Source organism: Silene latifolia, chromosome 6 (genome assembly GCF_048544455.1).
Source record: "Silene latifolia isolate original U9 population chromosome 6, ASM4854445v1, whole genome shotgun sequence".
NCBI lineage: Eukaryota > Viridiplantae > Streptophyta > Magnoliopsida > Caryophyllales > Caryophyllaceae > Silene > Silene latifolia.
In genome coordinates, this window is record NC_133531.1 from 35,692,946 (window position 1) to 35,714,367 (window position 21,422).

Consider the following 21,422-nt stretch of genomic DNA (forward strand, 5'->3'; position numbering starts at 1 on the left):
TGTTGGGCTACTCTTTCCAATGACCAAACTACTTATGTCTTCTGCTTATACCACCCACCTCTTCAACTCCATTGCCCCATGTTTTCCTCCCAACCTTGCCTCTTCTCTTCCTCTAGGTATAACATTAATATGGGTATATGCAGTGGTGGAGCGAGACTCAAAAGAGGCTAGTAGAGTCTTTCGTCTTCATTTGAAAAAGGGAAAATTCAAAGTTTTTAATTAAATTTTCAACCTTTTTTCAAATTTAGCTTATGTAATTACTCGTTCGCCGTCACTTGGCGATAAATGCTTTAAGCGCAACCCCTAACCGCTAAATTCTTTTTAAAATCTTTTGCACTAAAAAAGGCATTCCATTTTATATGTACTTCCTAACAAAGAATTATGGCTACATAACAGACGTATATAAACTTAAGAGCTGATACTTGAATGGGTGTTGCTCTTTCACATACGCCTTTTACTCTTTCACATACTTTTTTTCATAAAATTTCCATACTCTACCCTTTTCCTAAATCTAAACAAACTAGGTATTTTATATACCATTCTCCCTAAAATTAAAACCTAATTCTTCTAAAACTTGAACAATGGATTATAATTCTTCAAATTCTTCGATTAATGAAGTAATACTAATTTGTTTAGCAATTATTAAAAGTTGTTTATTTCTTATTAATTATTTTGACCTAAAATTGGGTTTATAATCGAGATTGAAGCATCTCTTGAAAATGATGGCTTAATGTCGTGATGCTCGTCTTTGTCGACTGGTTACCTACACAATGGTTTAGAATTCAAGATATGTTCCCTTTCTCGGTAAAATGTAGCCAAAGACAAGACTAGCATTAGTCAATTTGTATGATAGGAAAGTTTGCTTACTAAACGTTGTGCGGTGGTAGCCGGACTCGGAATCTCAGGGGGATGGGAGGGGAGTGCGGCAGTCGCAGGGGAAGGGAGTCCGATGCAGGGGTGGCTGGCCGAGGTCGGAGCAGGGACTGGTGTCGGCCGGAGTGGCGGGAAGTGGGGAGTGCGGCCGGCGAGATGGTGGTTAATGGAGGTGTGTGGTGGTTAATGGAGATGGGTAGGGGTGATTTAATGGTGAAGGGGGATTAGGGAAGGGAGAAAAATAATTGATTGGGGAAAAGGATGAAGAAATGACAAGGGTAACCTTGTAAATTACGTATGTGAAAGAGTAAAAGGCGTATGTGAAAAAGCAATACCGTTTATGGGTGTTGCATGAACGACTTATGTCGGTAATCATTACATTAAATCAGTTCCTTAAAATAAAATTGAAGATACCACAATTACTACAGTAGCTTTTATGTTTTGGACTTTGGTGGTGTTGGTGTAAAGCTGGTCTTACTAAATCCACATTCAAGTCCATGCCACTATTAACATTCAGACCAAAAATATTCGAATCAAGCCCAACGGATGCAGATCGGGCCCTGGATTCTTGCACAATAACGATCTTTACCATTCAATAGCACATAAGATTAGTTATTATAGATACATTTCCTGAACAAACTAGAATAAAAAATAGACGAATTACGTATTACAAGTGACAGACTTCCTAGCTGCAGAAGAATCAAACAAATGCTAGATTAGAACAAATGAATTCAGCCAAAGCTCTACTTGGTTGTTACTCGGTAGCCTCCGTCTAAAAAGAATCCTATCCTGACTAACACACGTTCTATATATAGATAGTACATATGAATGCCCCTTTCAAGTAATATTATACAGTGGGAATTTGCTGTATGGATGTGCACCTGCATGGACCCAGAGATGCAGACACAACCTCTCTGAGAGACGCTAACGATAATGTCTCCTGTAACGTCCCCAATGAGCCTGACATGATTGGGGTCCTTTTGCGCACTCAGAAGCCAGTCCTAGATAAGGTTAGCCAGTCCTAAAACTGAGATTTCTGACATGAACTACAATACATAATATGTCCATGTCTACAATCTTCGACTCCTTTAGTGAATCGAATACTAGAATACCATGTCCCCCAGAAACCTCGATTTTTCAATCTTAATCAATGATCGGACTGGAGTTGGCAACCTGCTTCCTAAAACAATCAACTAATCGCTTCCGCTGCTATATCTATCTGGAGAAGTGGAAATGCATTGAAAATTGTAAGAACAAATAATGTCGAGAAAATACAGAGAAGTTTAGTAAGTGGCGAGATGTGATTACCTCCAGACGGTCTTTTCCCTTCCATAGCTTCTCTCTTTTCTTGGCAACTTTGGCACAAGAAAGGGCCATCCCAAGGGCGGGTTTTACGATCGGAGGCGTTGTGTATTGAAACACCCTGACCAGGTTTAATCTCCAGTTGACAAATAGCACACATGAACAATTTGAACATGTTACAGAGTGGATACTTCGTGTCCAATCTGCATGTCATTGAAATTCCCGTCAAAAAACTAAGATGAATTGCAAATATTAATAAATGCAGGTACCGAGTGTCCGGGGTGACAAGAGAATGTTTTAGATCAGGAGACAAACTAAGACTAGAAGGAAATCAAAAGAAAAAGAAAGAAAAAAATGTAACCTTTCTGAAAGATTTGCAGACCCCTCTTCAAACATCTCCTCGACAACATCCGGCTCCACATAATCTTTGTCAGGGTTAGAAGATGACTCGGTTGTTTTCTTTCGGAACATGGACTTAATCAATCCTCTTCCCTGCTTTTTCGGTGGATGCATGGGGGGGTGATTTTTCTCAGGCGGAAGAATATCAACTACGATACAAGTTGTATCATCTCTAAGACCCTTTATCTGCACTGCTTCCTGCAAATGGATCAATACAAACATGAGCAGTCATCTCTAAAGAAAGAAATGCATGAACCACAGAAAAGAGAGTACGAAAAAAGGGTTTGAAAGCGTACCTTGACAATATGTGCAGCTGCAGCATCTGGTGACATCCCACGACAGCAATCGATTGCTGCTTCAAAACTCAACATATCCCAAACACCATCACTACAGATAACAAGCCTACCACCAGCACTCGACAACTACAAAATTTGCATAAAGATGTATCAGAAAAGTTCTGGAAATAAAATATTCGGCTATAGTTGAAGGCAACATCAAAAAGTTTAAGAAATAGCAATCTCTATACACAGCTTACTTATTTATACACCTCATTTATTTTACGGCAATTGCTTTCTAGTGTATTCTGTTTCTCTTTTCTTCCATGTTTTCCTTAAATTTACCTCATAATAGCACCTTCAAGTGATAATTCATGTTAACCAGCCTCAAATCACATGAGATAAGGGCTCATTTTTGTTGCAATCTCTATAGACAACATTAACTTGGGGAAATTTAGAAAAAAAAAAGGTAATTATAAAAGACAAGCCACTGCCACTATCTTCGTCACTGACATGACACTGGCACTGTCTGTATTATTTTGTATTATTTTGCAGTGCGTGCGTATGGATAAAGAAAAATATTAGTGAAAGGAAGAGAAGGTACTGATTTCAATTGTTTGAATATGCAGGTGGATGACAATATAAACGGAAGAGGACTCAACGAAAAATCCTCTTTCCTTTCCTTTAATAATAAACCAAGTGTCGTTTGGTTCAACAAGTCGGAATGGAATGGAATGGAGTTTGATAGTATGGTGGTATGGGGTTATAAATCCATACTTGCCTAATCTTGTTTGGTTCACCTCAAGTTATAGGAGGGGGGAATGGAGTTTGAGGGTAAGGCTGGGTATGGGATTCCAAGGGGTTGGGGTGGAGTTAGAATCCATTGGGTATCTAACTCCATTCCAAATCACCCCAACCAAACAATGGAATGGATCAAATCCATTCCATTCCATTCCAATATACCCAACCAAACACTCCCCCCAAATAGATCTGCTCCTTCCATCCTCTTTCCAGTTCCTTCCCCTCATTCCCTCTAATGTTATCCAGGTATGATACCCTGCAAAGTACTGTATCAGCTAATGTTTCTTCTACAGTTGATTAGGTGTTTATAGTTCTTTAAAAGCACCACATCAGTACATCACATAACATCAGATTGTGCATATCATAACAAACAGTATCTGCTGATAAGTGATAAGAACCGTAGAGGCCAGTAGGACACAAGCCACTTCATATATTCATGTGACTGCCATCATTCTTTCGCCATATTCTACTCGCATACACCAGCAGATATTATAGTATGACAGAATGATCATGCATACCTCTCATGTATCATACGCGTCTCGACATCATGACTAAAAATGGGTAGTTAATGGTCAAATTCATGTATCTCACACAATTTACAGCAAGGCTTATGCTTAAAAGAAAGAGGCTCTCTTCTCATTTTTCTAGCCAAAAGTTTAGGCAGAGAGTCTCTATCTTTTTAATCTTCTTTCTGTTACTCTTGTGTCACTAATCTTAAGTGCCTCGGCATGCCGTCTTTACCGAATTTTCTTCCAGGATTCAGTTCTTATCAATTCTTACCAAAAGCCAACTCTAGTACTTCTTTTCTCCTCACCAACTATGGTTAACAAGTCAAGTATAATTAAACTGGCATGTTTTGGCGTCACCTTGAGTCAATACCATGGTTACAAGGCTGGCCAGAAAAGCCATGGTTAACAAGCCAGTGTAATATATTAAACTTCATTTCTTGTAGAACATGGTAAGACTAAAGCCGGCAATAGCTAAGAGATGGAGGGCAAACCACACACGTTTGAAAGGAAACAAATTTTAAGAAAGTTCATGTGTATACTACAAAATGCTGTGCGACAGACAAGGTTTTCTTCAGGTCCTAATGAGCATAATTATTGTGTGACACTATTCATTCAAGTACTGGGGAAAAGTGTACTGAGACATTAAAGCATAGCAACCAACGTCAGGAAGTTGATAAACTTGGCATAAGAAAGTATTATTTATTCACAAAATAATTTAGAGTTGGATAGCATAGACCGTCAAAAGAATTCGCCATAAGAACTGTTCAAACAAGTACGCAAAAAATCAAGGGGAGACGAACTAATGGCAAGAAAGAGAAAGGAAAGAAAAATGGAAAGAACAACAGCAGTTAGGAAAATACAGGTGAAAAAAAAATGAGAAAGGATAAGCCGAAGGAAGATCAAGGAAAGAATCAGGCAAAACTTGAAATTTCATCAACAAAAATGAGAAAGGATAAGCCGAAGGAAGATCAAGGAAAGAATCAAGGGTCCGTTTCGTTACAATTTTAGGAGGGAATGGGAGGGGAGGGGGAGTGAGGGGAGGAGAAGGGAGGGGAGAGAAGGCGAGGGCAAATGGGATGTGGGTGTTTGGATAACAAAAATTATGAAGGGAAATGGAAGGGGAGGAAGGAGGGAGATGAAGAATGGATGGAGGATTGTTGAAGGATCTTTGGTATAATTAGAGTCCAAATAATGTTTTCTTTCCAAATCTTGTCACCCTTGGAAAGATTATAGTTTGTTCTATAGGAGGGAAAATAAGTCCTCTCATTTCTCTCCCCTTCCATTTCCTTTCTCCCATAAATATCCAAACAAAGGAAATTAAATTCCTCCCTTTCCCTCCCCTCCCCTTCTCTCCAATTCCTTCAATCCAAACAGACCCTAAAGGAAAATGTAATACAGGACTTGGGAAATAAAAGGAATTTCTATCGCATCAACAAAAATTCTAGAACACTCTATGCGGCTGATTGAAGCCTAAGCAAGTGTTCTACAAATTAAATTGATTTTAGAGGAATATCAAACATTATTTGACAACACTATCAAACTTTTCAGTCAAGCATGCTCTCCAAAGCTGGTGTAACTGAAGTGGTGAGTGAAGATATTCCAACTAACTCAGCCAGACTATGACAAACAGCAACGGCAAACTAGACAATTAATAGCAAAATAGGGTATCTTGGGACCATTGGGTGACGTCATAAAGTCAAGATAATAAATTGTTGCTTGAATACAATTTTGAACTAAGCAAGAATTAGAAAGCCCTTAAATAAATAAATAAATAATAGCTAAAGCTAATAGTTCCAAAAAAAAGGAAATTTTTACTGAGCTTACCCTCACTTGTTTAATGTATGGAACTGGCACAATAAACTCGCCAACGTCTCTATCTCCTATAGAGCGTGATAGACATAGACCACCTGGCCAACATCTCAAGGGACCAATCTGAATACAGAAAAAACAAAGGCCAACACCAGTTATAATAGTAATAGTAGCACAGAATATAGTGGCACACAATGTACTTCAATCATCTCACTGGAGCTCTTCATTAGAAATAGCACTCTACACAAAGTCTCATATTAAGAAAAAGAATCCTCTTCTCCTTGGATTTGAAATGTTTCATAACTCATAAAAAGATAGGGATTTAATTCATTCCCTTTGGCAGCACAAGGACTCAGATCTCGAATAAAGAATATTTACTTCTTTACAGATGTATGGATAAAAGAGACATGCAGAGTAGTCCAAAAGAATTATAACTAGCTAAAACCGAGTCATTTGACAACAAAAAATGAGCTGGCAGCTTAACAAGGCCCACGCATGCAGCAAGAAAGCACAACTAGTGAAAGAACCCATTCTAACAAGTTACAACCACTCTGAGAATCAATATGCAGTTTCACAAGTATGAGCTCTGAACTCCAGTTTCATAAGAAACCGCCAGCACAGACCATTAAAAAGCCCCTTTTGCAAAAGCTTCAATTCAGGAATAAGCATTTAACAGCTTGACAAATCTTTCATATCATTGTTTTAACATCTAAAAACACCGAATGTAAAAAATAAAACGAACAAAAAAAAAAAAAAAAAAAGCGTTTTATTCCTGGTTCCTCGCATTTAGAATTGCAAAATATACATCCATACTAAAAGGATCTTTGTTGGTGCCCAGTGTATTCAATAGATCAACTAGCTTTCAATCTCCTAAGATGTCATACTAATTGCATTGATCTCACAAGTAGAAGATTAATTCATATGATTCACACACATTCAAATCGTTAAAGCAGAAGGCTATTTTAAACTTATCTCGTGATGATAAAACTGATACGATCACTTAACTAGAAGACCCGAAAGAAAGCGCAGCAGGACGAGTGAGCATATAGCAAAGTAGCAAACTGTAAAAAGATTCCTTGCATGACAAAAGTAGAAGAAGAGACTGTGGATGAAGCATTAAGTATGATATTTAATGATATTAAGCCTTGTTACACAAACAACTATCTATGTCTTCAAAAGTATATTTGTGTTCTGAAGACAGACATGTCCCGTACCCATAGCCTCACTTTAATACAGGGGCAACTAGTCTAGAAAAAGTAAACCGAGTAACAGAGATGGCAAATACAATAAGAATAGCGGGGGACATTCCAAAAAGTAAGAAGTATAAATACCTCTGTGCCTCCGCCGGTATTAAGTCGACCAACCTCCCCTCCACTGGCTGTGACACGCTCTCTCCTAAATTGAGGGGAAAAAACAGACATCAATCCTGGTAAAATTTAGTTGAAGGTTATCAGGACTGTAAGAAATGCAACAGGGACTTACTCTTCAACATTACTCTCAAGCCTGTGATCAGCCGACAAACAATATATATCACCCTCAGACGATTCAAATATGCACTGTGAGTCACCCACTGACGCTACTGTTACAAACCAACCATCAATTATCACAAATGTCACCGTCGTTCCTGATGCTTTCCCTGAGTACAAACATAGAGCACTAGTCATCTATCATGCTCACATTATGGACATTGAAATATCGCTAATCTTATCAAGTAACCGCAACATTTGTTCAATCATGATACATCCATGATCAACTTTGTCGAAAGTCACATTATATGTGCTAACTTTTAAACCTCTCACCAATCAAACAATTAAAAGACAAATAATCACATTATAACCATCCAAACCTCATCGAGAAAGTCACACCGTCCACGCCCAACATGAATCATTACATTACAGCATCAAAATCAAGATATTATACCTTGCTCAAGAAATTCTTTATCAGTCTTGACAAATCCGGCGACTAAAGCCCTCGGCAAAGCAGCCACCCAATCATCTCTATTAAGATCCGAGGGTATAGCTTCCAACACATTATTCAAAAGACGTTCCTTAACATAAATTGCAGCCGCGGTTCCATTGTGTCCATCAAATAACTGCCACAAAACCACCAACACAATATGTTACCACATCATATCACACCCTCCCTCCCATTAAAATACACATACTCTCTCAATCTCAATCATTTGTTTACCTTTTATATTGTCTATGAGGGGCCGATGGGTGGAAACAAATGATTGAGAATTAGGAAGTAATTATTATTTCCGGGGTTATTTTAATCACAGGAAAACAAACGATTGCGACCGAGAATTTAAACCCTGGCATTAGAAACACGACCAATAAAACAAAAAAAAAAAAAACAAAAGTATTGGTACTTCTAATCGAATTAATTAGCTATCAGTCCCTCCGTTCCAGTCAAATTTTATATTCTAATCAAATCAAATGTACGCAAATGATTGGGACGGATGGAACATTATGAATACGAAGGTAATTGTGAAACGAAAAGAGTGCGACAATTAAAAAGGAAACAGTAAAAAAAAAAAAAAAAAAGGAAAGTAAAGAAAATTACGCCGAAGACAGAAAAAGTGGTGACCCCATCACCAACAATGCGTTGACATTCGGTCTTGATAAGAGTAAAATCTTCGCCTTTTTTACTTTGATTAAATTGACCGTAACAAAGTTCCGGATTTTCGACTTTCTCGCTGTTTTGCTCTCGCCGTAACAACACCGATAACGGCACCGTTTGGTGGTCGCCTCTCGACGACATCCTTTTTACGACACAAACCCGACACGAAATTGCAAATCGCCAAAGTGCTTAGACGGAAATGTATGGAAATTGTATGGAATAACGTAAAATTGCGCGAAAATGTGGAGAAGATCGCGAGAAATGAAGAAGGGGGGAAATGGAGGGGAAAAGGGAAGAAAACGGCGGCGTATTGATGGCAAAGAGGAAGGAAGAAAGGAAAAAGTTGAAATGATCGATAAACGCGGATCCCAGAGAAGTTGCAAAAGTTTCTTTGACAAAGGTGGTGAGAGAGAGAAAGAGAGAGACAATGTGATACCGGAAATTAAGGTGTTTCGTTTTTTTAATGTTGGAGAATTATGGAAATGTAAAACAAACAACTAAAAGATCTCCCTTTCTCAACAAGTTATTTAGATTTATGAAACCGTTCTAAAAGTGGTTTCTCGATAATTTAGGTAAAGAATAATTATAAATGGAGATTATATAGGATTAAAGTCATGTGGTTGAAGTGGAAGGGTGCCATATTGTTATACGTTGTCTCGGCATGCCTTATGGACTAAAGGGTAAATTCTAGTGCACGTTAGACCTGTATTGTTGTATGGCTCAGAGGGTTGGGTTGTGAAACATTATCAAGTTCATAATATAAATGTGGCAAAATACGAATGCTATGATTGATGTGTGATCATACTAGAAGGATCGACTTACTTGGGGAGAAGGTGAGAGTTGTCGATAGAGGATAAGATGATGGGGAACACATTAACATGATTTGGACATGTTAGAAGGAGACCGATAAATGCTCTGATTAGAAGACTCGAAATTGAGGAACGGAAAATATTGTGACTAGTAGAGGAAGACGTAAGAAAACTTGGATAATCGTGATTGAGAATTATATGATGTCATCGTTATTATTATTACGAAAAATTCACGGTTATTCCGAGATTTGACATTTTTCCTATGTTACCCTAAAATTTAAGATTGTACACATTATACCCCTACTCTTTTCCATAACATATGGGCACTATGACTCAAAGGACTTAATTACTTTAATTAAACGACCAATTAACTACTGGCAATCCCGACCATCGAAAAGACATCCTCTTTAACCCAATCCAATTCATTATAGTCACTATTTTGGCACCACCTTAACACCACCTGACAACCGGAACTGTTCACCATCACCTTATTGCTACGCTGACTACTCGCTCGCCCCTCAACACCCACCTACTACCACCATGAACGACAAAAGTCTGGGTGGTTGTCGTCGATTCTGTGCTCTATCTTAAAATTGAGAGTACAATAGAGGCAGGACATCATAAGAGATGTGAGTTGATGAATAGGTGTGACCGTGTGAGGAGGGAGAATGGGTAAATTTGTAAGATTAATTAGGTGTATTTTAATTTAAGTAACTACGGTGTAGTTTCTTAAGTAAACAAGGGGATGTGCACAAAAAACAAACGTAAGGGTACCACCATGTTATGTACTCCATCTTAAAATTGAGAATACCGCGTGAAAAACGCAAAATCTCTACTAGTAACATATAAATTTGGAGCTCCATAAGATGGAAATGCCAAAATTAAAGTTACTTTTTATATATGCTTTTTCAACTTTTTTAACTCAATTTTTTGTGAATCATGGAACTCTATTGGACATTCGGATAATTGCAAATGATGATTCATGTCAGATCTTAAAACATTTTGAAACTAAGGCTACGATGTTTGTTGTTAAGTTAAGGAAAACGATGAAAATGCCTAATATTTCCGGAATCACACAGATTGGCTGATTGGCACATAGTGCTTGTTAAACTAATAGTCCGTCAATGGATTAGTAGATTAGAGTTTCCACAATAAAAAAGAGTAGCTAATTACATAGAAAAGGCGAGACATTATGATGATTGATGATAGCTGATGATAAGCACCACAAAAAAGACGCAAGTAGACGGACATATTTCCGAAGATAGCAAACATTCACCTGCAAATATTAATACAGAAACAATCATGGTCAAAATAAAACAGCAACACATTACTTGCACATTCAAGTCAAGGTCTATCTGTATGTGTACAGCATGTCACATGATCTATTTACACCCGCATTTTCAGCATTAATGTTAGCACACAATCTCATTGCATTATTTAGTTATGCTGTTTTATACACCCAACCCACATTACGCGTATTATTACCAGACTGTTCCTCATTCCACTCCCCTGTGTTAGGTCATCAAATTTTTAGCACACAGATTTGAAGTTGAAACAAGCCGTATCTATGTTATTCCAACGCTTTACTTTGGTTACTTTGCTCACGTGTCCGACACTTTATTTTTTAGTCCAACAATTCGAAAACCTTGACAGAGAATAACTGTATCCGACACCGTGTCATGTCTGACACTTGAAGCCAAGTCGGAGTAACATAGCTCCGTATAATTACTTTGTTCTCGCAAGCACATTTAGGTAGATGGAAAATCGGGAAAGACCCCTTAAATAAAGTGCGAAAACATAAAGAATTGAAGGAAGTGTATTAACTTTTTAAATGGATTACCTGTGTAGAGCAATTGTAGTTAGGCATTCCTGTGAGCTAGCTAGTTAGTTAGTCCTCACTAGATTCTAAACCACTTGCCCTCAAGATGTAAACCTGCATATATTCAAGCTTATCATGCACCAAACAGTTAAGAATGAATTAACTAGTATGTGAATTAATAGAGTACTCCGTATATTCTTATGCAATGTAATTTGGACTTCAAGTTTTCATCTCAAGTCATTTGGAAGATCACCTTGTAGATACATAACAACACACCAAAAGTGATTTTTTACGTAAAGACGACCTAACTTACATATGAAAAAGAGCGTCTTGCTGACACGTGAGACTCAAATTGCTATTGTATGAGAATAATGCAATGCTACTTCAACTTGACTAAAATTGTTAAATCATATTTTTGACTAAAAATGAAGTGTTCAAATGTTGGAATGCATTCGGAACGGCATCTCAAAGTCAAGGGTCAAAACATAGGTTCGTACACTAAAAAGGATTACCTTCAAAACAGAAGGTTTGATCACTTGAAAAATGACTGCATCTCCATCAACCAAGTCATGAACCTGTGCAAAGCCTTTCCAGCCTCCACTAAGTCCTTTCTTGCGCGCCAAATAAACTGTTGGAAATTCTTCACCCTCTTCATCCACCAATGTCACCATTCCGTCGTTATGGGGTAGACTTGACCTACAAAACTCGATTGGAAGACCCTACAGGAGAAGTTGTGAAAAGTGACCTTGATCAGCAACATTACCAACCAAATGAATGCTTGTATAACATTTGATAATGTGATAGCTGAGCCACAAGTCCAAGGCAATTTAGGCCACACGGCCACACCTATATGAAATCTATGTTACTTTCTTCGTTTGCAAGAATCAGATTGTTGAATTACTAACAAGTTTTGGCCTAAAGCGTCTCAGCGTTGTGTCGTGTACATACGAAACCAACATAAAGTGTCGATATAAAGAAGATAAAGGTTGTGAACAACACAGCTAGCGAACAAGTAATAGTTATGACTTAGTACAGGAAATCTAATCAGACATAACTAAAGACAGCAGAAGTCCAACTCGAACAAAACAAACTACTTGAAAAGAGTAGAAATCCTTACTAAAGACACCCGCCTGTAACGGAATAAGGAGGCTCGACTTTCTTCACATTACCCCTATGTTGAAAATACAACTATGCAATTTACGTCAACTAACGGATACTTGAATATACAGGAAACTGTCACAACTTAGTAATTAGGTTCAGAGTACATCAGACAAAATTAAGTCTTTCACTACTAACTTTCCCTGTAGCCAGGCGTAGAGCTGAAATGATCATCACCTTCGAGTTTGTTTACATTATTCATAGACATAAGCCCACAAGCTATACATAAAAACGATGCTTATTACTCCATACCATTTATGGTGTCCCCGATTATTTTCATTTTTTATACCAAGCGAAAAATGAAAATAGGACAATATAAATGGAATGAAAAAAGTAGTCCGTATCAAACAAAGTAACGTCTTCGTACTCATTCAGTCATTCCTATAACCATATTCAATTACAGAATGTTACACAATCAACACATTTCCTCAGCTACCACAAGACTGATTAACAATCAAATCAGATTAATCGTAACCTAACATTTCAACTGGTACATAACACAACAAATAGAATCAAAGAAACATTAATTATTACTCCTCCGTCCCAATCATTCATTTACCATGATTAAAATAGGTCACAATAAAATAAAAAATGGTAAACAAATGAATAGGACTGGAGGAGTAAATGTTTGATAAGCAAACATACCAGCCAAAAGCCGCCACTGGTATGAGAAGGAAGCATTGGTCTAACAAGGGTAGGAAACCCTTCTTCCTTAAGCTTAACCTCCAATTTCTCTGCTTCATCTATGGTGTATGCTCTCTCCTCTTCGGTCGCATACACTCGGTTTGATAAATCCCTTCTTGCCACTCCATAGCTCCTACAATTTAAAAAAGCGTCTCAAATTAACCCGCTGCCTCATACCAGTAATTAACTACACTGTTATGACGATAATATTATCATGAATTAATTACTCACCTTCTGGGTGAGTAGATTTTAGGCAATCCAACCTACAAAACAAAAAAAAAAGGTATTTATTTTTAATAAAAGCGGAACTGATTGAATATAAAGTAAATTAAAAGAAGATAAAAAGGAAAAAGAACAAACTTCAGCATAAACAGGAGCAGGGTTACTAGCAACTCTAGCAGAACGCCTGACAGGAGTGTCAGGGGCCAACTTTTTCTCCAATGTTCGAGCCTTACTCACCTTCTTCATCTGTATAAAACAATACGAGTCATTTTAAACAAACGTATAGAAATGAAACGAATAATTCAATATAAACAGAAAATGAAAAATACATACAGGGGTTGATTTGGGAGAGAGGGTGTTAAGAGAATGAGAGAGATGAATAAGATTGAGTTCATCTAAGCGTTTCTTGTTTTCTTCGACTCGTTTTTGACGGGTTTCTTCGTATGATAATCCCATTTTTGAGAGTAATGTTGTTTGGAGTTGTAGGGTTTTTGTGGGTTTAGAGATGAAATGTGAATGTTGGTGGAAGAGATGTAAGAAAGAGGAATTTTAAAAGAGTTGAGTTAAATAGGGAAATGTTTTGAATGGGGAATTCGACCGTTGGAATAGTGGGTTTGGGAAGTGTGTGTGCGAAATGACTTGATAAAGTAGATGAACCAATGAGCAATTGAGGAGTTTGGGGGTTTTGAAACGATGAGTTTTGCAGTGGGAAATTGGGATTGATTCAGGAGTCATGGGCTTCTGCCGCAATTGAATTTGGACAATCTACAAACTTGACAGATTAACGAGTTTTGGGGCAGTCAATGAATTTGGATAACGCAGTAACTTTTAGATTAGTCAAGGGATCATTTAAGGAATGGTTAGCAAAATCGAGTTTATGCAGAGACGGAAATTCCATACGTAGGTATGAATAATAAAAATGTCACAAAAAACAAGATAAATGAGTACGAATGATTGGTCTCTCAATAACTTAGTGAGAGACTGTCTCTCCAAAGCTGTTTTTACTGTGAAATATAATTGTCGACGGAGTATATCAAAACTTTACTAGTTTTAAACCCGTGCAAAATTGCACGGGTATGTATTTGGGCCAAAATGATTTTTTTTAATGTATATTTGTTTTTGCATTTCTATTGTACCTATCTAAATGGTCTAAATCAACGATGTTAAATATTCAAACCGTGATATTATCATATAAATATATAATAATTAAAAGTAAATCATATAAATAGTTAAAAGTTGTGTACATAATCCATTTATATACCCTACCTAAATAAATAATTAAAATAATTGACAACTATTTCGACCAATTTTTGAGACACAAAATTTCATTGAAGACAGACGTATCCGTTTTAAGCTAAATACGGGTCAAGTATATTAGATAAGACAAAAGTAAAACACAAATTCTCATTTGTGACGGGCATATCTGTCATGAAGCTTGCAGCGGGTCAATTCTATCCATGTGGGTAGATAAGACAAAAGCGAGTGCGCATGGGGAGTAATAACTGTTTTTGTCTTATATACCCACATGAGTAATACTTAACCTGTCAAAAACCTGTGTCGGATATACCCGTTAGAAGGAAAAGACTTGCTGAAAGTAAAATGTATCAAGGACTAAAATAAATATGGGTTTTTCTAAAATGTGTCCAATAAGCACATGTTAAGATGCTAAAAAAATAAAAATTTACATCAATATATCATGAGAAATTGAAATCCAAACTCATTATTACCATACTTAGAAAATTATTGATGTAAATCTTTCTTTTTTTTAGCATCTTAACATGTGCCTATTGGGCACATTTTAGAAAACCCAATAAATATTTATCTCATCTATATATATGACATATTATTCGACCCGTTTAATCTTAAAACAAATATATCCTCTTAAAAAACCAACTATTGTTATGAAATACACACACAAAATCTCATTGAAGACGGCGATATCTCGCGAAGCTTGTGACGGATACGTTTTCTCTCACAAAATACCCATGAGAGGTGAGTGGGGGAGCGCGTAAGTGCCCACCTTATCTCCCTTTTTATGAGAGGTCTTTAATTTATAACGCAATTGAATTAGCGTCATAAAAGCATGAAGACTTTTTGTATGAAATATTAATCCACAAAGAACAATATGTGAAACAAAGTGGGTCAAACATTACTATGTAAAAGAAATAGTTGGCCCAAAATCCAACACTAAAGCGGTCTTTTGAACGCCTCCACATATATTTATAGTCACTCCTCTATAAACCCTCTTTATTCTTTATATCCTCACATATATTCCGATTTCCGCCGCTCACTGTTAATTCCATGTTTCAATCACTTTTTATTCTCCCTTTCATTTTTGATGATACTCCGTATGATTTATCTATTTTTATTCTTAACAACTTCAAGTATGTATATTCTTAATCTATTTTTATATCAATGTTTTTTTAAATTTGCATGTATCTTACCAAATTGATCTTGAACTCTTTGCATTCGTTTTGCATTTTAAAGAGTTCAATGCTATAGATCTGTAATTTCTAGTATAATTTTCATGTAAAAGTATAATTTTTTGTTTTCGCATATTATAAAAAACACTTCTCGAGTATTTTAAGCATTTTAAAGCACTCATAAATTTTGTCTCATAAATGATGAGTACTTGTTAAATTTATTTCTGTTTTAAGCATTTTTTTTCATTTCTTTTTGCATATATTATGATACTCGAGTATCATAGACGACTTAGTTCAGCATCTAGCCATTATAATTTATTTCTGTAATTTTGTCCCATAAATGATACTCGATCATCATTTTTTTATCTTTATTTTTCATTTATTTGAAAAAATTACTCAAGTTTATTCTCTGGTCGTTGTTTCTACTTTCTTGGCCCATTTCTTTAATTTTATTCAAATATTGTAATTTTTTTTCCGTAATTGTAAATTTGGTAGATCTGTAATTTTTGGTTTGATTTTCATGGAAAAATCATTTTTTTTTTGCTTTAACATGCTAAGAAAGCACTAAATTTTTTGAGTATTTTAAGCATTTGTTTCATTTGCTTTTTTTTTTTTCGTTTGTGAATAAAAAGAATATAAATGTTGCGTAAGATGACTTTATAGAATTTGTAGGTTGGGTATGTATTCATTCTGGATTTGTTGCGAGACGGATTTAAGCGCATGCTTTGAAAGACGGATATTCCAGTAATTAAATACGTTGCACGTACATGGGTCCCACCATAATGTCAATTTTCGAAAAAAAAAAAAAAAAAAAAGAAAATGCAATAATGACGTGGCGCGTTCTCTGCTCAATATTGTCTTCTGCTTTTATATAGAGTAGATTGTAAGTGTCATTGTATTTAAAGAAGTATGTTTCTTTTCTTAACATACCAAGTGCCAAGCATTTGGTAGTTGCCTCAATGGCTAACGCATTAGTTTATGATTTAATGGTTCAGTTCACTACTTTAATTGGTTAAACATTCATCAATTGGTCTCCCTTGTGACGGGTCACCATTTGTGGCGGATATTTTGTGAGTTAAAATGGTAACAAAATGGGTTAGTGGAGAAAGGGGACCACATGAATAGTGTTGCAGAGAGAGAAAAAGTGGGTACTTTGTGAGGTAAAATGGTATCCGTCACTCCAGAGTGACGGATATGTGCCGTCACAAATGAGATTTTGTGAACATTCATTTATTATTATCAATAAATAAAGTAATTAACATAAAAAAAAAAAAAGGTATTCTCTCGTGTACCCCTGAACTTTTTCGTTTTCTATGATGTATACCCCTCGTTTTTCACAAAAAAACTTTGACCGACAATAATTCTCTGCTACGAGCTCAGAAAATGGTAATTTTTTTTTCAAACCAATTATCTCGTCAAGGCCTTCAATTTAAAAAAAAAAAAATCACTGCTTTTTAAACACGTACCCGGTAGTTATGGTTGGTCAAACATTTTTTAACGAATAAACTTTGACCGACCATAATTCCCGACTACGAGTTGAAACGTCGGTGAATTTTTTTTTTAAACGGGAGACCTTTTAAAGAAGGTCAATTTGAAAAAAAAAGTTTAACGTATTCTGAACTTGTAGCCAAGAATTATTGACGGTCAAAGTTTTTTTGCATGAAAAGAAGGGTATATCATAGAAAATGAAAAAGTTGAGGGGTACACGAGAGAATATCCCAAAAAAAAAAAAAAAAGTTAACCTGTTATACAATCTACAACACCCGACCAGAGTAATAATTATTGAGGTTTAACTTTAGATAAGTACATTTTCAAACAAATATTTCCACCCGTGCATCTTAGATGAGATCTTGGAGAAGTTCTCTAAGCAAGAAGATTACGCTAGGTGTAGAGAACAGGAAAGTGGGAAACACATGCACAAATTGCGAATGCAATAGTGAATAGCTTTTAGGCCTAAAACTATCGCCGTCGGCTCCTTTAATTCATTCACAAAATCTTATTGAAGACAGCGATATCCGTCACAAGCTTGTGACGGATACCATTTCCTCTCACAAAATACCCATAAGAGGTGAGTGGGGAAGCACATAGGGGTGCCCCATCTTGTCCCCTCTCTCTTTTTGTGAGAGGTCTTCAGCTTGTGACGGGATTAGCCCGTCACAAGCAAGACGCTTTGTAATTCATTTTATTACGTTTATGGATTATGATGATCATTGTCTAGAAATATCGTCATCGGCTTCGACTGCAATAGTATTTTGCAGCATTTCTTCCATCATTTTTGTATGAGATTGTTACACTCAAAACAACATTTGTATGATGGAAGATTGGAAGTTAACGAGTGGAGTTCTAATGAAGTTGTTGATGGAAGAAAATGCCTAAAAATAACTATTCTTCAACTTCTTTTGCATACTTCCTAACAATCTCGTACAAAAAATTGTGAATTCCTACCCTATAGGGCGAGTTAGCGGGCAATTAGTTCATAAGATTGTTTCGCATCTACAAATTGCAAGAGATATAATAATGAACAGGAATTAAATTAAATTAAATGTCATCAGCTAATAATTAAGCTAATGAAACGATCCCACAGTGAAACAGAATGGCCTGAGAAAGTGAAGCAATAGCAGCAAGGTTTTACTACCAGTTTCATCCAACTGAACCATAAATCAATCAGTAAGCATTCCGAAATGTCATAACATACACTCCGTAACTTAGTTAATAAGTGCAAGGTAATTTCGACCTTTCAGTACATCATACTCCGTAAGTGGCTTACTATTTGCCATCACAAGCCAAAAAATTGATTTGAGGGTTACATACTCCATCAGCAGGCAGCACACGGCTGGTTAGAGGCTCTCTACTCATCCTGCTGTTGTTACCAAAATGACAAGTTTACACTTGACCTGCAAATTTTAATTTACTTGATTAGATAATGGATATGTATAGAATTAATTTAGTAGAGGCAAATGGTGCATAGAATTGACTGACTAAAGTGAGTGAACCAGATAAGGATGTCATATATCCATGGAGATTTTAACTTCTCATGTTTCGTTGACTAAAGTGACTGACTAAAATGAATGAACCGTGTTGAGGATGTCGTATATCCATGGTGATTTTAACTTCTCATGTTTCGTTGACAATGGATGGAGAAATGGTGCATATAATTGACTGACTAAAATGAATGAACCGTGTTGAGGATGTCGTATATCCACGGTGATTCAACTTTCTATGTGTCATTGACAATGTATTCGAATTTAACTACACACGCATGGAGGTGGACAGTATTAGTTAAAAATGTCAGCAAAATACCTATTGAAGTGTATTACCTTCATTTAAAAAAAAACCCGAGTTCTGAGAACTCATTAATCTTCACTAATTTCTTCATCTTCTAGATCAGTTACCCTAATAATATGCACCTGCACACAAGAAATGCATCAGACAAACCACTGCAGGCGCGGAATGTGTGTGATGAGGTAAAGAAATATGAACTTGGTTATTGAGAATACAGGAAATGACAAGGTAGCATTATAACTCAAACCTTGAAAACTGAGGGGCTGGTCAATTGGAAAACGAGCGCGTCTCCATCAGAAAGTTCTTTATATATGGCGAAACCCCTCCAACCTCCACTAAGTCCACATTTCCCAGGTAAATAGACAACTGGAAACTCATCACCATTTTCGTCCTCCAATGTCAGAGTGGTTTCTGTGCTAGGCAGGTTTGGCTTGCAAAAATAGCTTGGTAGACTCTACAGTTCAAATAACAGAAACTGAGCACGAGGCGCATCACTAATCGTAAGTCATAACAGCCCAAATGCCTTTCTTTTACCCTCTTGGTAGACTGTTTTAACGACATACTCGTATTACAGTGAGTAATTATAACTTGCAGCACGCTACCAGATTGTTATAACAAATTCTATTTTATGTTGCAATCCTGATTATGTGAGGTACTTGTTTGAATCATAAGAATTGAATTCATTTTGGTACATTGTTGAATCAACCTAGACCGCGCTTTTGATTCCATTTCCATTAGTCACATACTCATTCTCAATTGTTTCATTATTTTGATGAAATAAATCAAAATGTTCAGTTAAATGATTGCATCTGTTTCTTGTATGAAATCTATGAATTAGCAATCCGTCAGCCATTTGATAATATTCTCAAAGCACCAGAAAAAACCGTGTTGTTAGCACAAATGTAAGGTCGCGTTCGTTTGCAGAAGAGCGTAACGCACTGAGTATAAGTTAAAACTTAAAAAGTAAAATGGACATACCAGCCAAAAACCGCTACTGACATGAGAAGGAAGTATAGGTCTAATGGCAGTTGGAAAACCGTCTTGTTCAAGCTTTGAAGCCAGTTGTTCTGCTTTCTCAATTGCATTTGCTCTCTCTTCATCTGTTGCATACTTGCCATTCCACACTGCTCCCCTCCCAATTCCGTACCCTGCTCCCCTCCCAATTCCGTAGTTCCTATTCATCAAAACAATATAAAACCGTTTTACATGTAAAATCATTCCATTAATTAAAAGCAATTACACCTATTTTTTCATAGACGCAAGTCTGAAATAAAGGTTGCAAGTTTACAACAATATTTGTGTAAAACCGTCTTACTCAAGTATTCGTCCAATAGTCTAACACAGCTAAACCATAACTATTAATAACTAAATACATCAAAGTACTCACTTTCTGGGTGAGGATAACCCGGACATGCCAACCTACAAATTGTGAAAAAGAATGATCAATAAAAAAAATTGAATATAAAAATAAAATATTGAAAATCACTAGATTTAGAGAAATAAAAAACAAACTTCAACATAAACAGGAGCAGGGTTGCTAGCAACTCGAGGGGACCGTCTGACAGCCACCATCTGTTTTTCCACTGTCCTAGATTTGGCCGGGGTCGACCTTTTCATCTTCCAATTCAAAACATTACCAAACATAAGAAAACGCGGTTTAGGGCACACGTTATAAAACCGAATAAACAAATAAAAAGGACTTACTGGAGAGGGTTTAGGGGAGAGGTTTTTGAGAGATTGAGAAAGATGAAGAAGATTAAGTTCTTCCAAACGTTTCTTGTTCTCATCAACCCTCTTTTGTCTATGTTCTTCATATGATGATAATCCCATTTTTCTAATTGTTGGTGAGTCTGAAATTAGGGTTCTAGAGTTTTGGATGATGTGATTGTTGGTGGTGCAGAAGATTGAAGCGAAGTGGAGAAAAGAAGGAAATGGGGGGAAGTTTAAATTAATGGGGAGAGAGTGAGGGGTCGACCGTTTGAAACTTTGAATTCAAAGTGTGTAAATTATCGTAATCTGTAATCGGAAACACAAAAACTTCAGAGAGGCGGTCTCTCAATAGCGTTATTGAGAGACCTCTCACATAATAGGGTGATGAAGTTATTTGTTTCTTTTTTTCTCTGTTATGTCTCCCACTAATTTAGTGGGAGACGGTCTCTAATAAGACCTACCGAATCGGAGATGACTAATGACCAAATCAATAGCTAGGTCTACCTAAACATGTAAATTGGCGATTGAGTTATGTCATTTCGGTGTTTTTTTTTTTTTTGAAATGAAATAATTTTATTAATAATGTCATACGACATTTACAAAGAATAACTATAATTGAAAATGAATCTATTAGAAACTAAAGAAAAATAAATTTCTTGTAAACTAGGGATCTCAAACCATGATTTGACAATTGGGTTCGGCCTTGTATCGCTATCTTCATACAA

At 36.4% G+C, this 21,422-nt stretch overlaps 3 protein-coding genes across 3 annotated transcripts; all 3 read right to left on the reverse strand.

Moving 5' to 3' along the window:
• Nucleotides 1-1,444: 1,444 nt before the first annotated feature.
• LOC141586710 (putative protein phosphatase 2C 12) lies at nucleotides 1,445-9,127 on the reverse strand. Its single transcript, XM_074408018.1, has 9 exons — nucleotides 8,534-9,127; nucleotides 7,889-8,060; nucleotides 7,451-7,604; nucleotides 7,300-7,363; nucleotides 5,984-6,091; nucleotides 2,871-2,996; nucleotides 2,537-2,772; nucleotides 2,182-2,378; nucleotides 1,445-2,092 (listed from the first exon to the last, which is right to left on the reverse strand). Exons 1-9 carry the CDS (start codon nucleotides 8,729-8,731, stop codon nucleotides 2,067-2,069), a joined length of 1,281 nt encoding a protein of 426 aa, XP_074264119.1. The 5' UTR covers nucleotides 8,732-9,127; the 3' UTR covers nucleotides 1,445-2,066.
• A 1,272-nt stretch (nucleotides 9,128-10,399) lies between these two features.
• LOC141586711 (B3 domain-containing protein At5g42700-like) lies at nucleotides 10,400-13,947 on the reverse strand. The gene is made up of 7 exons (XM_074408019.1): nucleotides 13,616-13,947; nucleotides 13,421-13,528; nucleotides 13,292-13,323; nucleotides 13,022-13,193; nucleotides 11,731-11,937; nucleotides 11,240-11,332; nucleotides 10,400-10,675 (listed from the first exon to the last, which is right to left on the reverse strand). Exons 1-6 carry the CDS (start codon nucleotides 13,736-13,738, stop codon nucleotides 11,288-11,290), a joined length of 687 nt encoding a protein of 228 aa, XP_074264120.1. The 5' UTR covers nucleotides 13,739-13,947; the 3' UTR covers nucleotides 10,400-10,675; nucleotides 11,240-11,287.
• Nucleotides 13,948-18,343: 4,396 nt separating this feature from the next.
• LOC141586712 (B3 domain-containing protein Os06g0194400-like) lies at nucleotides 18,344-21,031 on the reverse strand. The gene is made up of 7 exons (XM_074408020.1): nucleotides 20,692-21,031; nucleotides 20,500-20,604; nucleotides 20,375-20,406; nucleotides 19,966-20,161; nucleotides 19,235-19,441; nucleotides 19,023-19,112; nucleotides 18,344-18,599 (listed from the first exon to the last, which is right to left on the reverse strand). The coding sequence occupies exons 1-6, from the start codon at nucleotides 20,815-20,817 to the stop codon at nucleotides 19,059-19,061; spliced, it is 720 nt and encodes a 239-aa protein (XP_074264121.1). The 5' UTR covers nucleotides 20,818-21,031; the 3' UTR covers nucleotides 18,344-18,599; nucleotides 19,023-19,058.
• Nucleotides 21,032-21,422: the final 391 nt, after the last annotated feature.

Excerpts from the sequence above, each read along its gene's own strand:
- LOC141586712 (XM_074408020.1), bottom strand. The coding sequence starts at position 20,817 with ATGGGATTATCATCATATGAAGAACATAGACAAAAGAGGGTTGATGAG. Across the intron at positions 19,442-19,965 it reads TCAGTAGCGGTTTTTGGCTG|AGTCTACCAAGCTATTTTTG; the intron begins GTATGTCCATTT and ends TTTGAACTGTAG. Across the intron at positions 19,113-19,234 it reads CCAGCCCCTCAGTTTTCAAG|GTGCATATTATTAGGGTAAC; the intron begins GTTTGAGTTATA and ends TCTTGTGTGCAG.
- LOC141586710 (XM_074408018.1), bottom strand. The coding sequence starts at position 8,731 with ATGTCGTCGAGAGGCGACCACCAAACGGTGCCGTTATCGGTGTTGTTA. Across the intron at positions 8,061-8,533 it reads CCACTTTTTCTGTCTTCGGC|TTATTTGATGGACACAATGG; the intron begins GTAATTTTCTTT and ends GTTTTGTGGCAG. Across the intron at positions 2,093-2,181 it reads AGGGAAAAGACCGTCTGGAG|ATAGATATAGCAGCGGAAGC; the intron begins GTAATCACATCT and ends CCACTTCTCCAG.
- LOC141586711 (XM_074408019.1), bottom strand. The coding sequence starts at position 13,738 with ATGGGATTATCATACGAAGAAACCCGTCAAAAACGAGTCGAAGAAAAC. Across the intron at positions 13,529-13,615 it reads TCTCTCCCAAATCAACCCCT|ATGAAGAAGGTGAGTAAGGC; the intron begins GTATGTATTTTT and ends TGTTTTATACAG. Across the intron at positions 13,324-13,420 it reads CTGCTCCTGTTTATGCTGAA|GTTGGATTGCCTAAAATCTA; the intron begins GTTTGTTCTTTT and ends TTTGTTTTGTAG.